The sequence below is a fragment of the Piliocolobus tephrosceles genome, chromosome 8, assembly GCF_002776525.5.
Source record: "Piliocolobus tephrosceles isolate RC106 chromosome 8, ASM277652v3, whole genome shotgun sequence".
In the NCBI taxonomy this organism is placed as follows: domain Eukaryota; kingdom Metazoa; phylum Chordata; class Mammalia; order Primates; family Cercopithecidae; genus Piliocolobus; species Piliocolobus tephrosceles.
Window position 1 is genome coordinate 37,009,501 of NC_045441.1, and position 15,932 is coordinate 37,025,432.

The window sequence follows — 15,932 nt, forward strand, 5'->3', positions numbered from 1 at the left end:
TCTTGTATTGTTCCAATCTCCTATATTTTTGTTAATCTTCTAGCACAGTTAGTCTATTAAATATTGAATATGGTGTATTGAACTTGTTATTATTGTTGAATTGTCTATTTCTCCCTTTAATGCTGTCAGCATTTGCTTTGTGTGTTGTGAGGCTCTGTTCTTAATTTCATATGTTTTTATGATTAGTTTGTCTTCCTAAGGAATTGACCCTTTTATTATTATAAGATGTGTCTCTTTGTTTTTAGTAACAATATTTTCTTCAAGTCTATTCTGTTATATATTAGTAGTGTCACCTCAGCTGTCTTTTGGATACTGGTTTCGTTGTATATCTTTTTGCATCCTTTTATTTTCAAACTATTTGTGACTTTGATTCTAAAGTGTATATTTTATAGACAGCATATAGTTGGATAATTAAAAAAAATCCATTCTGCCAATATGTGAATTGGTTAAATGGTAGAATTAATTGATAATTATGTGGTAATTACATTAAATGTAAATGAGCTAAATAATCTAATTACTGAGATGGTAGAATTGGTTTCCACCATTTTACTATTTGCTTTCTATATTTCCTCTATATTTTTCATTCCTCTGTTTTTCTATTGCTGCCATCTTTTGTGATAAATAAGTATTTTCTAAAATACCACTTTAAGTCCTTATTGTGTTTTTGCTATACATATTTTTGAGTTATTTTCTTAGCGATTTTCCTGGGGATTGTAACTAACATCTTGAGTTAAAATTCTCTAATTTAAATTAATACCAATTTAATTTCAATAGTTTATAAAATTGCATTTCTATATAACTCCTCTCCCATTTATGCTGCTATTATTACAAATTACATTTTTAGAGATTGTGTGCTCATCAGGGTTGATTGCATTTATCTTGTCATTTATATTTCTTCATATGGTAATCTTAACTAGTGCTTTTTATTTTATTTCATTATATGGATTCATGTTACTGTTAGTACTTTTCATTTCAGCTTAGAGATTTCATTTAGTAATTTTGAGGCAGTTATACTGTCAACAAACTCGGTTTTGGTGAGCTGTGAATATCTTAATCTCTCATTAAATTTTGAAAGATAGTTATTTCTTCTTTACTGTAGAATTCTAGGCTAGCATTTTTTTTTTTTTTTTTGCTTTTAACCTCTCAACACTTTGTGCATGCCATCCTATTGTGTTCTGGCCTCTATGATGTCTGTTAAGAAAGCAACTATTAACCTTCATGGAGATTCTTTGTACATTGTGGGTCACTTCTCTCACTGCCATCATGATTTTCCCTTTGTCTGAAGTCTTTGACAGTTTGATTATGATTTGTCTAGGTATATATTCTTTTGTATATACTCTACAGATAAGGATCTCATTCCTGAATATATACAACATTATTATTTTCTTTCAATCTTTATAACTTTCTTTTTCTTGCCTTACTGGACTGGCCAGCACTGGCGTTATAATGTTGAATAGAAGAGGTGGTAATGGGGACCTTTCGGTTTTGATATGAAGGGCAAAACTTTAAATATTTTATGATTAACATAGGTTGGGTGTAGTGGCTCATGTCTGTAGTCCCAACACTGTGGGAGGCCGAGGTGGGTTGATCACTTAAGGTTAGGAGTTCAATACCAGCCTGCCCAACATGGCAAAACCCCATCTCTACTAAAAATACCAAAAAATTAGCTGGACCTGGTGGCACACACATGTAATCCCAGCTACTTGAGAGGCTGAGGCATGAGAATAACTTGAATCCTGGAGGCAGAGGTTGCAGTGAGCTGAGATCATGCCACTGCATTCCAGCCAGGGTGATGGAGTGAAACTTGGTCTAAAATAAAATAAAATAAATAAATATTTTATTAAACATAAATATATATCTTCTATTGTCTTGGCATACATTTTAAAATCAGATTAAGAAAGTTCTTGTATATTTTCCTTTCTAGCTTGTAAATTTTTTTTTTTTTCAATTTTTGACTTTTGTTTATTTTTATAAAGAATATATTTAGAGACAGGGTCTTGCTCTGTCACCCAGGCTGGAGTATAGTAGCATGATCATAGCTCACCGCAGCCTCAAACATCTGGGCTCAAGTAATCTTTCTTCTTCAGCTTTCTGGCAGGTGGAACTACATGCCCAGCTGTTTTTATAAGCAATAATTTTAACATTTTACTGACTATTTTTTCTCACCTTTTCTTTATACTCTTAGTATACTATGTTACATTAAATAATTTTTAAATTTTATTTTAAAAATACTGAATTCATGGATAAAGTTGACTTGGTCAAAATTTCATACCCCTTTTATGTATCACTTGATTTAATTGGGTAATAGTTGCTAAAATTTTGTGATGATTATTATATGAAATTATCTTGTGAATTTTACTTACTATAACATATTTGCAGGTTTAATTGTCAAGGAATAATGGTCTCAGTAAGTAACTTGAAAATTGTTTCCAGTCTGTTTTCCAGAATAGTGTATGATCCATGTAATTTTTACATAGACATTTCAAAGAATGCCCTAATGAATGCATTTGGGTCTAAATTTATAAAAACAATTTTAATTAATGATTCAATTTCTTTTTACATTTAGAAATTTTTAGGTTTTCTATTTCCTCCTTTTCTTGGTGTATTGCGTTTTAAGGGATTTTTCTATTCCATCTAAATTATTCCATTTCTATGCAGAAGTTTGGTGCATAATATACTAAAATTTTATTTTTAATATCTATCTTAAGTGATGTTGTTAGTATTACTGATTTTGATATTTTGTATCAAATTGTATTAATATTACTATTCATTACTATGTTTAAAGTACTCTATTACTGTCTTAATTTTTCTTATTAAAACTTTCCAGTTCTAAAATTTTTATTCGATTTTTTAAATTGATTTCAGTTTTCTGGTAAAATTCACCTTTTTTTCCTCTTTTTTGCTCATTTATTAATTAAACTATGTTAAAGTCTATGTCTGATAACTCCAATATCTATATCACTTGTGGATTTATTTTCATTTTATTTGTTTTTTATCATAGTTTTTATTTATTTTTATTTATTTATGTTTTTTAGTGGTATTCCTGGTGTATCCATTTGCTAGGACTACTGTAAAAATATACCTCTGGCCGGGTGCAGTGGCTCATGCTTGTAATCCCAGTGCTCTGGGAGGTTAAGGTGGGAGGATCATTTGAGGCTAGGAGTTTGAGACCAGCCTGGACAACATAGCGAGACTCCATCTCTACAAAACAGAAACAAACCAAAACAACAACAACAAAAACATTTAATTAGCCAGGTCCGATGGTAAGGTGCGTGTACGTAGTCTGAGCTACTTGGGAGGCTGAGGTGGGAGGATTGCTGGAGCCCAGAAGTTAGAGGCTGCAGTAAGCTATGATTGCGCCACTGCACTCCAGCCTCAGCTACAGAGTGAAACTCTATCTCAAAGCGCAACAACATGAATGACAACAAAACACAAACTTAGTGGCTTAAACTAGGAAAACTTATTATCTCATGGTTCTAGAGGCTTGAACTCTGAGATCAAACTGTTGCCAGTATTAGTTCCTTCTGACTGCTGTTGGGGAGGGCTCTGCTACAGGCCTGTCTCCTTGGCTTATACATGGCCATCTTCTCTCTGTTTGTTTACATAGTCTTCCCTCTATGTATGTGTCTGTGTCCACATTTTCCCTTTTCTAAGGACATCAGTCATACCAGATTAGAGCCCACCATAATAGCCTCATTTAAATTTGATTTTTTCTTTGACATTTTATCTTCAAATAAGGTCATATTCCAAGGGACGGGGAGTTAGGGCTCCAACATTATCATTATTATTACTATTATTTTGGATGGGACACAATTCAACCCATAACAACTGATAAAGTTTGATTGAATGAAAACATTTAGAGTCTCTGGATGATTCTGTTTTCCTTCAAAGAAAATTCTCTTTAGCTTTGATATGGAATTATAACATATGAAATTATCTAAGCAAACTCATCTAAAATCATTTAAATACATTTTTAAAAGGGCTTGTCTATTTGTACATTTCCGGAGGCTTCACTGTTCAATGGCCCTGATTGAGAGCCGTGTTTGTTTGCCAGAGTCCTGACATCTGAATGTCTGCTTAATGACAGTTTCTGTTATCTCAGTTGGTTATTCCAGGTTTGTTATAAACTTGGTAGGTTTACTTACTTTTTAGATTCTTAGAGTTGTGTCTTGATTTCCCTCTTCAATTATAGACCTGCATTGCTCATACATTAATGAACATCTCAAGCATGAGACACCTAGAGTTACAGAGTTTTTCTTACTTTCTTCCCCCTGGGGTATTGGCCTCTCAAGTCCTACCTGCTCTGGCAGCCCTGAATCTCAATTTTTATGTCTTCCAAAGACTAATAACAGGTTTTCTTAGCTCCTCTGCCTTTTAGCAGTCACTTCCTCCACAGTATCATTACTTCTTCTTCCTTATTTTATATGTGTGGCTAATACTTCAAGGAAAAACAAACAAAACACATGTCTCCTCTCAGTGAGTTTTTCTACTTTTTGGGATTTGAATCTTTAATTCCTAGTCTTTAAATAGATTTTTCTGCATTTTATCCAGCTGTTCCATTGTTTTATGGGCTATTGAAAACAACTCCCAGTTTAGCATCAATTTTGATAATAAAGCACAAGGATAATACAGCACATGGATGGTATATTTGAAGCCACAGATAATATATACATTAACCTTTACAAATATTCCCCTATCCAGAAAACACTTGAAACTTGAGTTTGCAGTAGATTTTTTTTTTTTTTTTTTTTTTTTTTTTACATAACACATATAAACATTTTATGGTACATATTTACATTTAACATTTATTCATTGTTTATCTGAATTACAAATTTAAGTGGATGCTTTGTATTTTTTTTCTGGCAATCTTGATCTCTTTAGAAGGGTGAATAAACAATAATACATCGGAATAATTATGATACAAAAACTGACTGGAGCACTATGGAAAGACTGTAACTAAAAATTATACATGGATATTTTTATTATTTAAATATAAGGGAATGCTTTTTTAAAAGTTGATACTCTGAAGACTTAAAAGTTAGAATTTTATGACACAAATGTGGAAACTGTCATGACAAATGTACTAGCTGAATTTGAAAGATAGGAGAATATGGATGTAATAGAAACTGATGTAAAGGAAATTAAGTACCCAGTAGATCTTAAATTCTGTTTTCTCTTATATTTATCACATACAATAGAATTAAAAGTACAGAATATTAAATTAGTGCTGCCAGTGATAAACTTGAGAAATTGTTTCATGGTGTACATTAGAAGCCATTGACTCGGTGAGTAAGAGAATGGTAGACAATGTGCAGCATGGAGAGATTCATTTAAAATGTATAGCTGTTTCTGTGGGGCAGAGATATGGAACATGAAAAAAATGAAACAAAAACTACTGAAAAAGGTACTGAGTTGTGGTTTTTGGTACAATATTTAAAGAGCTTGTAAGTTCTCACTTTCATTTTCACAATAGGAAAATACCTTAAATGCTAAAAATTATCATCTCTTCTTAGAGCCATCAGATACTTGAGGTCACAGAGCAAACTGCTACCCCATACTGGACAGACAGTCAGGGGACCCCCTACACCCGTGGGTTCATATCCTTGGATTCAACTAACTGCACTGCAAAATATTCAGAGAAAAAGGGATGATTCTGTCTGTACTGAACATGTACAGACTTTTTCTGTTGTTAATATTCCCTAAAAAATACAGCATAAGCACTGTTTATATGGCATTTACAATGTATTGGGTATTATAAGTCATCAAAAATTATTTAAAGTATTTGGGAAGATGTATGTAGGTTATAAGCAGATACTACACTATTTTATATAAAGGACTTGAGCATCTGTGGATTTTTAGTGTCCAAAGAGAGTCCTAGACCCATCCTCTGTGGGTACTGAAAATACTATAATAGAAGGAAGCACAGGACTGTGAATCAGGAGACCTAGAAGCAGAAGTCACCAGATGGAGCCAGGATCAGTAGGAACACATCAACTGTAATCAAAAAGTGATGTAGGCTCAGTGTGGACTAACTTGAAAGTAGCCTTGGGGGCTCCTCACTGGTGAGTATTACCTACAGGAACCCTACCAGATTCTCAGTGTGAAGACTGGGGAAAAAATCCCTTTGTGCTTTCAGCAGGAATTAATTATATGAAAATATGCCTAGACCTCTCTGTAAGGCTTAGAAAGACCAGCCCTAAGGGGAAGCTGTTTTTCCAGAGCCTAACTGACCTGGGAAAAGGGGAATGCCCAGCTCAGGCACTAGAAGACTGAGACATGATTGTGAGAATAGACAACTCTTCCCCTCAACCAGCTCCTCACCACCACTTCGGTGGAGCTTCTGTGTAATAACCAAGGACTATAAGAACTACAAGCCATAGACTCTAAGATGGAATCTCTAGGCAAACTCAAAGACAATTGGATATAAACCCAAGGACACTAGAACTGACACCACTGAGACAGCCACCAGTAAGCACAACATAACTTCTAGTCAGATAAACTCAAACCTCACACTGAAATCCCATTAGGGGCATTAGGTTTAACAAAACCCCAATCAAAATCCCAGTGTTACTTTGTGGATATTAACAAACTAATTTTCAAGTACATGTGGAAAGACAAAAGATCCATGATAGGCAACACAGTGTGGAAGAAGAACAAAGTCTGAAGACTGACATTACCTGACTTTAAGACTTACTGTAAAGGCTCAGTAACTTCAAGAGATAGCCCCACACCAATACAGTCAACTGATATATGAGAAGAGAACAAAAGCAATCATGTGGGAAAATTGTCATCTTTGCAACAAATGGTGCCAGAACAAATGGATATCCACATACCAGACAATGAATCTTGGCACTTAACTTTACCCAAACACATACAATGAGAAATAGACAATCCAAATAGGTATATATCAATGAAAGAAATTGAATCAATAACTAATGACCATAAAAGGAAAAGCACTAGACTTAGGTGGTCTCACTGGTGAATTCTACCATTTAAGAAAGAAATGATATCAATTTACTAAAATGTCCTTTGAAAATAGATACAGAACAAATATGGTTTAACTGTTTTTATGAGGCCAGCATTACCAAAATACTGAAACCAGACAAGGACATTACAAGAAAGGAAAACTATAGCTTAGTGTCTCTTATGAATATACATGCAAAAATTCTCAACAAAGTATCAAATTGAATCTAACAATGTATGAAAAGAATTATATACTATGACAAAGAAGGATTTATTCCAGATAGGCAAGGTTCATTCAATTTTTGAAAATCAATTAATATAATCCATTACATCAACAGAATGAAAGGAAAAAATAGTTTGATCCTATTAACAGATGCATAAAAAGTTTTTTCACAAAAGCCAACACTCATTCATGATACTAACTCTCAGCCAACTAGGAACAGAAAGGAAATTCCTTAACTGGATAAAGAACACTGACAATAAACCTTCAAGTAATATCGTACTAAATCATGAGAAGCTAGATACCTTTCTCCTAAATTTGGGAACAAGACGAGAATGTCCTCTGTCTCCATTCTTATCTGAATACTCTGCCGGCAAGCAGTCCTACATAATGCAATAAGAGCAGAAAAGGGACTTAAACTCACACAGATTGGGAAGGAATAAATAAGACTGTTATTGTTTGTAGATGACATGATTATATATATAGGAACTCCCAAAGAATTGTCAAAAAAAATGCTCCTAGAACTGATAAACATTTATATCAAGGTTTCAGGATACAACGTTTAATATAGAAAAGTCATATGTTTCCCTATATATCTACAATGAATAATTGGAATTTGAAATTTTAAAAACATATCATTTACATTAACAATTCCCAAAATGGAATACTTAGCTATAAATCTAACAAATTACGTGAGGAAAACTACAAAATCCTAATGAAATAAATGGAAAAAAGCTCCAAATAAATAGATATTCAATGTTTTGGGGTAGAAAGATTTAATATCAACAAGATGTTAGTTCTTCCCAACTTGAATGTTAGGTTTAACAAAACCCCAATCAAAATCCCAGTGTTACTTTGTGGATATTAACAAACTAATTTTCAAGTACATGTGGAAAGACAAAAGATCCATGATAGGCAACACAGTGTGGAAGAAGAACAAAGTCTGAAGACTGACATTACCTGACTTTAAGACTTACTGTAAAGGCTCAGTAACTTCAAGAGATAGCCCCACACCAATACAGTCAACTGATATATGAGAAGAGAACAAAAGCAATCATGTGGGAAAATCGTCATCTTTGCAACAAATGGTGCCAGAACAAATGGATATCCACATACCAGACAATGAATCTTGGCACTTAACTTATACCTGTGACAAAAATTAACTCCAAGTGGATCTATGACCTGATTGTAAAATGCAGATTATAGAAGTTCTAGAAAATAACATAGGATAAAATCTAGGTGACTTTGGATGTGACAATATCTTTTTAGATACAATATCAAAAGCATGATCCATAAAAGAAAATGTTGGTAAGTTTGACTTCATTAAAGTATATTTCTGCTCTGCAAAAGACACTGTTAAGAGATTAAAAGGTCAATCCATAGACTGGGAAAAAAATTTTGCAGACCCATGTGTCGTAAAAAACTTGTATACAAAATACATAAAGTTTTGTATACATAAACTTGTATGCAAAATCCTTAAAATTAAACCACAAGAAAACACACAGTTAAAACATGGGTAAAAGATGTGGACAGATGTCTCACCAAAGAAGACAGATGCAAATAAGTTAATGATAAGGTGCTCGACATCATATGTCCTTGGAGAATGGCAAATAACAGCAACAATGCGATGCATCTCTATACCTAATAGAATGAATAAAATACAAAACACTGACAACACCAAATGTTGACAACAATGTGGAGCAATAGGAACCCTCATTTGCTGCTGATGAGAATTCAAAATGGTACAACCACTTTGGCAGACAGTTTGGCAGAATCTTATAAAACTCAGTATAGTCTTTCCATCTGATTCAGCAATACATATTAATAAAAAAAAAACCAGTTTTATTATGTATGTGTGCACAGGAGTTTCACACAAAAAATAAGACTCAAGGAGTTTCCCAGATGATTGAGGCTTATACACTATATGAGGTTAAACAAAGCAAAAGGGATTTGGGGATCCCCGGCAGGGGAGGCCAGCTATGGGAAGGTGAGGGGAGGAAATGTATGCTGGATTAGGGTTGTCTCATTGCGCAGATAAGAGTCTCTCTGGTTCAGAGTTGTCTGGGAAAGTAGCTCTCTCTCTGGTAGGGAGACATCTTTACAAATAGAAATTTCCTTTGTAAATGTGAATTTCCTTTTCAAAAGAAGACAATTTATACTCAATTTTTAGGCAGTTAAGGAGAGATAAAGAGCTTTTCCTGTGTCTTCTGGTCTTCCTGTGTCTTCAATTGCCTTTAGCTCAAAATATTGCATATGCCAAAGAGGTCTATTTTGGGGTGACTTCTTGTATTCTTCATTTCTCATGAGTTGAACCTATTCTTGTGAAATGAACTAATTGTTTTAAATAAACTGCAGTGGACTTGTTATTGATGAGCCACATTTTAAAAATGGGTTGATGCCAGTTTGGGAAGCTGCTGTTCTCAGGCTGTGCTGCTTCTCTCTGCAGGGACGCCGTGGACCTGTCTTCTGCTGGCGCCGCAGGCGTGCTCATTGGCTACTGTCCCCAGCAGGATGCCCTGGACGAGCTTCTGACTGGTTGGGAACATCTCCATTATTACTGTAGCTTACGCGGGATTCCAAGGCAGTGCATCCCTGAGGTAAATCTCCCTGGGGTCTTCTAGATAAAGGGACCCATTGAGGAATGCTTGGTGACCACCTCTGGCTCCAAGGCAGCGCTCTCACCCTGTGAGGAGAAGGAACTGTAGTAGCAGATAAACTTACTTGCAAGAGATTTTCCAATGTGATTATACTGAAGAAAACATTAAATAAATTTGCCTTATTTACGTTATATATTTAAAATGCATCTGTGTGAGGCAGTCATGTGGTCAGAGTTAAAACATAAATACATCATTTATAACTTTGTATCCCCCTTGCTCTTTTCTTCCTCTCTAAATGCCTTTTACATTTATTGAACTACTAATTTATCTTCAGGAAGAAATATCACAAACTCTGTATTTTCAGGGCTTATGAAAGTGGGCACAAAATATGTGTGGAAACTGGGGATTGTTGGAAGCAATGACTTCTTGATGAGTGGGCAGACAGATTCCTACTGCCAGGGGATTCCTTTCTGGGTGGCCTTAGGGGAATGAAGGAGTGGCAGAAACTGCAGACCTCCATACCCCCATCACTGCCTGTGACAGGAGAGAGGCAGGTGGAGCGAGCAGTGAGAGAGCAAAAGACAGCTGCCACTTCTTCTGTGCGAGTAGAGGTCAGCGAAGGAGAGCAGACAGCATTGATTGACAGCTCAGGACGTTGTACCGTGAGCCACCAGAATTGCAGTTATTTAAGCACATTTTTACCTTTTCTGCATCTCATTATAGAAAGTCTGGGGTGCGTGCTCCTCAGATTTCTGGATTCTGAACTACAAGCAGAAATAAGTGGCTTATGTGATGCATTTGCAATTAGATTCTGCGGGAGAGGGAACATTCTAGGACTCACAGGAGACAAAACTAATAGCCTTCGCCTTCACTGGTCCATGAACATTCATTCTCTGTTCTGTTTTTATAATGCTTCAGCATTTGTTCTTATTTATGCTTTCTAACTTTAAGTGAAACTAAACAGAATGTCTACACCTCATTGTGAGGACTCTGGCCGCTTTGCCCATCTCCTGTCTTAATAAAGCAAGGATAACTGACCACCCCACAGAGACCTGTTGGTTGTAGTTAAACAGTTATTGGCATCCGTGACTAATTGTTGGCTCAATTTTTAATCGGTGTTTATCTCTGTCAGCTCCTCCTTGTTAGTTTTTGATGAAAGAGGAGGGTGTTTGGCAAAGGCTTTAAGCTGGCGCTTTTGTTTTTTGAGGGAAACATGCTTATGAAAAAAGCTCTCATTAATGTAGTAAGAGTTGGTGCTTTCTGTCATTCAGGGCAATTGTGTCTTGATATTCAGCTGTCTTACAACTTTGTTTTTCTGAATTGTTCTACCAAGAAAAGTTATTTAAATGGTAACCAATTAGGAACTGCCTTCATTTCCTTTATACAACTGTAACTGATTTTGCAGACAGTATTTCTACTTGCTCTTGTTTCTAAGAAGTCAGCACACTTTTGCATCTGTTCCCAAAGGAGTTAGCTCCTTTTCTGGAAAAAAATTCTCTCTTCTATATTTTTGGGAGATATTTAAGTTATAGAACAAGCATATCCATTCTGAGGTGCTTATCACAAGGTGTCCAGAAAGAATTATGATAAAATAATGGAAAACAGTAGTTTTATCTTTCAGTATTTATTCCATGTCAGGTACTGTTCTAAGTATTTTACAGCAACCATATGAAGTAGATGCTCAGTCCCATTTTACAAACTGAGAAATTAGACACAGTTTAATTGAGACACAGAGACACAGGGAAACTGAGACACCAGAGAAATTAGGCCATTTGCCCATGTTCACATGGCTAGTAATTGGCAAGGTTTTGCTTTGAAACCATATAAACCAGCTCCAGGGTACAAGTTCTTGACTAAGACATTACTCGGACATTTATTTTATCCAGGTTGTTAGTTCGATAAGATGGAATTCCTGGTGTATTAACAGTTCAGTCTTATTTTTATACCCCTGGGGTGGCCAAAGAAGTGGAAACTGTGTGGGGTTAGTGCATGACTTCTCCAACATGGAACTCCTCCTGCTGCCTGACTTTCCGTTGGGCTGGAGTTGGGCTCAACATGTGCGCCTCACCTCCAGGCTTTCAGAACTCACAGATATGGGGGGTAATCTTTAGACACATCTGCTGCTCACTTTAGTTGTTTTCTTCAGGCTGCCATCTATTTTCATTGTAACATGGACAGCCACCATTGTATGTTCTCTGATTCTAGTGGAAGACCCTCTGTGCTTGCTGGGAGGCTCCTTTGTTCAGCCTTACTGTCCCCTCTCCTCCCTCCCCGGGACCCTCAGAGCCCGTGCTGTGGCTGAGCCAGCCCACCTGTGCTCCACTTACTGGTCATTTCTATGTATGGTCAAATTGCTCACTTCCCCAACCTTTCAAAAGTTTGATGAGGTAAGAATAAGATGCCACTTCATAAAGCTTGAATTTAGGCTCGGCAAGTTAACGTAATGATTTTCAGTTTCCCCATGATTTACACTGCACAGTTTTGTGCAGTGTGTATATTTGAGCCTGAATTTAATTAACCTTATATAACATGTTATATTAAGTTATATCACTTGGTTATTACCAGATGATGCAAGAGATGAGGGCTTCACAGTCTGGGATGAGAAAATGGGTAAGAGTCCATCATGCTAGGTAGCTTTAATGTTAGTGTCATACCATAACAAACAAACAATACTTCTAAATGGGAAGAGATTTGGCAAATTCTGCGTGTTAGTTTTCCCTGGTATAGAAGAGGTATGGCCCCTCATCATCTTAGTTTTGTTAATACCTGCACATGCCTACCAGGGAATATCCCTACTGTGTCTTGCTTTCCCCTATCTTCTCTAAAGGCATGACTTTTATCTTTAAGTTTTCTTCCATTCACACAGTCAGTTTAGCTAGAAGGAGCTAGAAGTTATAAGATAGTAGGAATGGGGACAGGAAGTCATCTTCAGAGGAAGGGCCAGGATAAACATTTCCATCTGAAATCCTTGGTTTCCTTTCCCTACTTTACTACTCATTTTGATCTTTAATCTCACAGAAAATGTTGACCTGGCCATTATGCATACTAGTGGAAACATTTTGGCTTTGGAGTCCAACAGATGTATGTGTGAATCTCAGGGCAATTTATTTTGGCTCCAGTGATGTTTATAGAAGTCCTACTATGTGCCAAACATGAATAAGCACTGGGACTTTGCATCCCAGTGCATATCCCATTGGGATTCATCCCAAAACGAGTACATCCCCAAATGAAAGCATCCCAAAACAAATGCATTCCAGTAACTTGCCTAAAGTGTGGTACAATTTCTAGAGTTTCATGAGAGAAAAATACTAAACTGCAGAGAGAGATTCTGTGAACTTTTGACATTTTGGGATTTTAGGCAGTATTTTGCCAACCAAGATTGCTAAGGCATTGCTTTTGCCATTACTTTGACAGTATTGCTGAGTGCAGAAAAGACTACAGCAAAGTACTTCTTATTAGGCTATTTTCAGTTATTTTCTGACAACATGACATTCAGAAAACATTGGATCAAACTAATACATTTGCTCCTGTATACTCTAGAATCTTTCCTATGGTTAACCAATCCAGAATTTGCAAGCTGCAATATTTAACCTTTTGTGAAACTGGGAAAACATGATATCTGTTTCCTAACTTCGTAAAAATGTGCAATAATGATTTGGCAAGTTTATTCTAAATGTAACTTGCATTCTCAGGTGCATTTCTCCAGAACCAAGTGCTTATATTATTATTTTTTATTTTGTTTGTCAGTTTATCAGCTTTCATTTATGTATTGCTAATCTTTGAATAACATAGATGAGAGTAACTAAAAATTTCTTTCTAATACATGCACACACACACACGTTTTCATTCTCTTCTTCTTGTAATATTTGTAGGTCTAAAACTAACCAAAAAAAATCAACTTCACAATTTGTCATTTTTGCCAACCTCACCACTGTTACTACAGCAGGTCTCCAAATAATGTTGTTTAGTTCAACATTGTTTCATTACAATGATGAGAAAAATAAAATTGATTTTCTGCCAGGACTACTGTCGGAGAGGAGTTTGCATGCTCTCCCCATGGCTACGTACGTTTTATTCACGTACACTTGTTTTCTGTCATGTCCCAAAGCTGTGTACCTTAGTTTCTTTGGTGTGTCTAAATTGAGCCCATGTGGGTGAGTACATGTGGACATGTGAGTGCACCCTGTGATAGAATGGAATGATGTCCAGGGCTGTTACTGCCTTGTGCCCTGAGCTTCCAGGATAGACTCTGACCACCCTCAACCCTGAACTGGAGTAATTGGGTAAATCATGTTTTTGTTAATCTTTCACAAATGTATGTGTAGCTCACATTTATTTCAGTGTTTGCTCTTAGAAGTGTTATTTTTATTTGGAAGTTTGGAGATGTTTTTGTGACCAGACACATGACATAGAAACTTTTGTTTCTACCAATCAGCTTATGGTAAAACTGGTTTCATTAAGTGTTGATTCAGTTAAAGCAGTCTCCAAGAACATATAGATGACATTAAGTAAGGACTGCATTGGCTTTTTCCCGACAGATAAAGCTTTCTAATAGGGTCTATCATGCTCTTAGTTTTCTTCTCTTTTATGGGGACATGTGCCTCCTTCTCCAGGAAGCCTTCCTGGTCTCCTTCCTTCATCTCTCATTATGAGTGTTTATCTAGCACTGATTTACACTTCTTGGCCATTCTTCTCTGAGAAAAATTTGGATGAGGCTACATTACTACTTCTGTTATCTAATTCCTGAAATGCCAGGCATTTATATTTCTTCATTTATATGACCCTTCTGTTAATATTTGTGTGTGTTTGCTTGTGAGGAATAAAATGTTTTGTTTTGATATTTTAGAATTCACTTAAGTGAATTTTATTCAACTTGTGATAATTGAAATAATTGGTCTGAATGGAGCCAGGAAAAAGGATCATTCATATAAAACATTCTGGGGAAAATGACTTTACTTTCAATAAGACCAACTACTGGCCTTGATAAGATTTTCTTAGGCAGATAGGAGGAGATTAAATATTTCATCTTTATGTGTCTTTGGGGCCTGGAAATCTGCATTTCCTAGAATTATACTATTTCACCATAAGACCAGTCCTTGACCCTCTTCATTCATCTGCAATATATTTTGAAGTTGTACAAGTAAAGCCATATAACAATTTCTGTTGAAAGATTTTATTGGGGGACATAATGATTATCCTAATATTTGTAGAGGTTCTTAATGCTTCATTATCCTTCATTATCCTGTTATTATCCTAACTTTTATGCACTTGTCAAAAAGAGTATACACATTAGTTTATATTTATTTAGTTATTTGGGATGCACAATTATTAACCCATCTTTTTAGTCCTAAGGAAGTTTTCCCGCTTCTCCTAAATTTGAATTAAAGTATGATCTTGGTCAATTTGGCTAAATGATGACATCTAAAAAATGAATCTATATTAATACTTCTATGGTCATAAGAGTTAAATAAAATTGTTTGCAAAATTTTTAAATTATGCTAAGTTGGAAATAAAAAAGTTGCTTACCTTGGACCCCAAGAAGAATTAATCCAGCATAGGAGACAGACTGGAAGCAGAAAATGTGGTGTGGTACAAATTACAGTGGGAAATGCTAAATAAAAGCATTCTATAGACACATAATACACAGAAGAGGTGACACATACAACACACAGAAGAAGTGACAATTATTTTTTCTGATGAGAGATATGGGCTGGGCCTTCTAGGATGTGGGACAAGCTGGCAGGGTGGAAAGCAGGGAAGAATAAAGAAGCTGTGAACCCCAGGCTTTTGGGTACAGTCTGAACTCTCCTGTGGCTGGTGCGGGGGTGAGGTTTGACAAATGCTGCCACCATCCTTGGGCCTTGGCAAAGTGGTTTTCAGCAGTTGCAAATAAGAAACATTTCCCATTCCCCTCCCCACTTCTAGTTACTTTATAAACCAAACTCTGAGTTTGCAAACATTAACAGTGGCTTCTCAATGTGAAAGGGTTATTTCTTTCCCTGTGTTAATATTGAAAATTCCCTCCAGCCATAAAAATGAACAAAATCACATCCTTTGCAGCAGTGTAGATGCAGCTGGAGGCATCATCCTAAGCAAATTAACACCAGAACACAAAACCAAATACATGTGCTCTTATTTATAGCGGGGAGCTT

General features: G+C 35.9%; 1 protein-coding gene across 1 annotated transcript in view; it reads left to right on the top strand.

Moving 5' to 3' along the window:
* The window catches only part of ABCA13 (ATP binding cassette subfamily A member 13), a 514,497-nt gene that overhangs the window by 433,739 nt on the left and 64,826 nt on the right, over positions 1-15,932 (top strand). Inside the window, 1 exon segment of the mRNA XM_023226480.1 lies at positions 9,630-9,780. Coding sequence (XP_023082248.1) covers positions 9,630-9,780 — 151 coding nt within the window.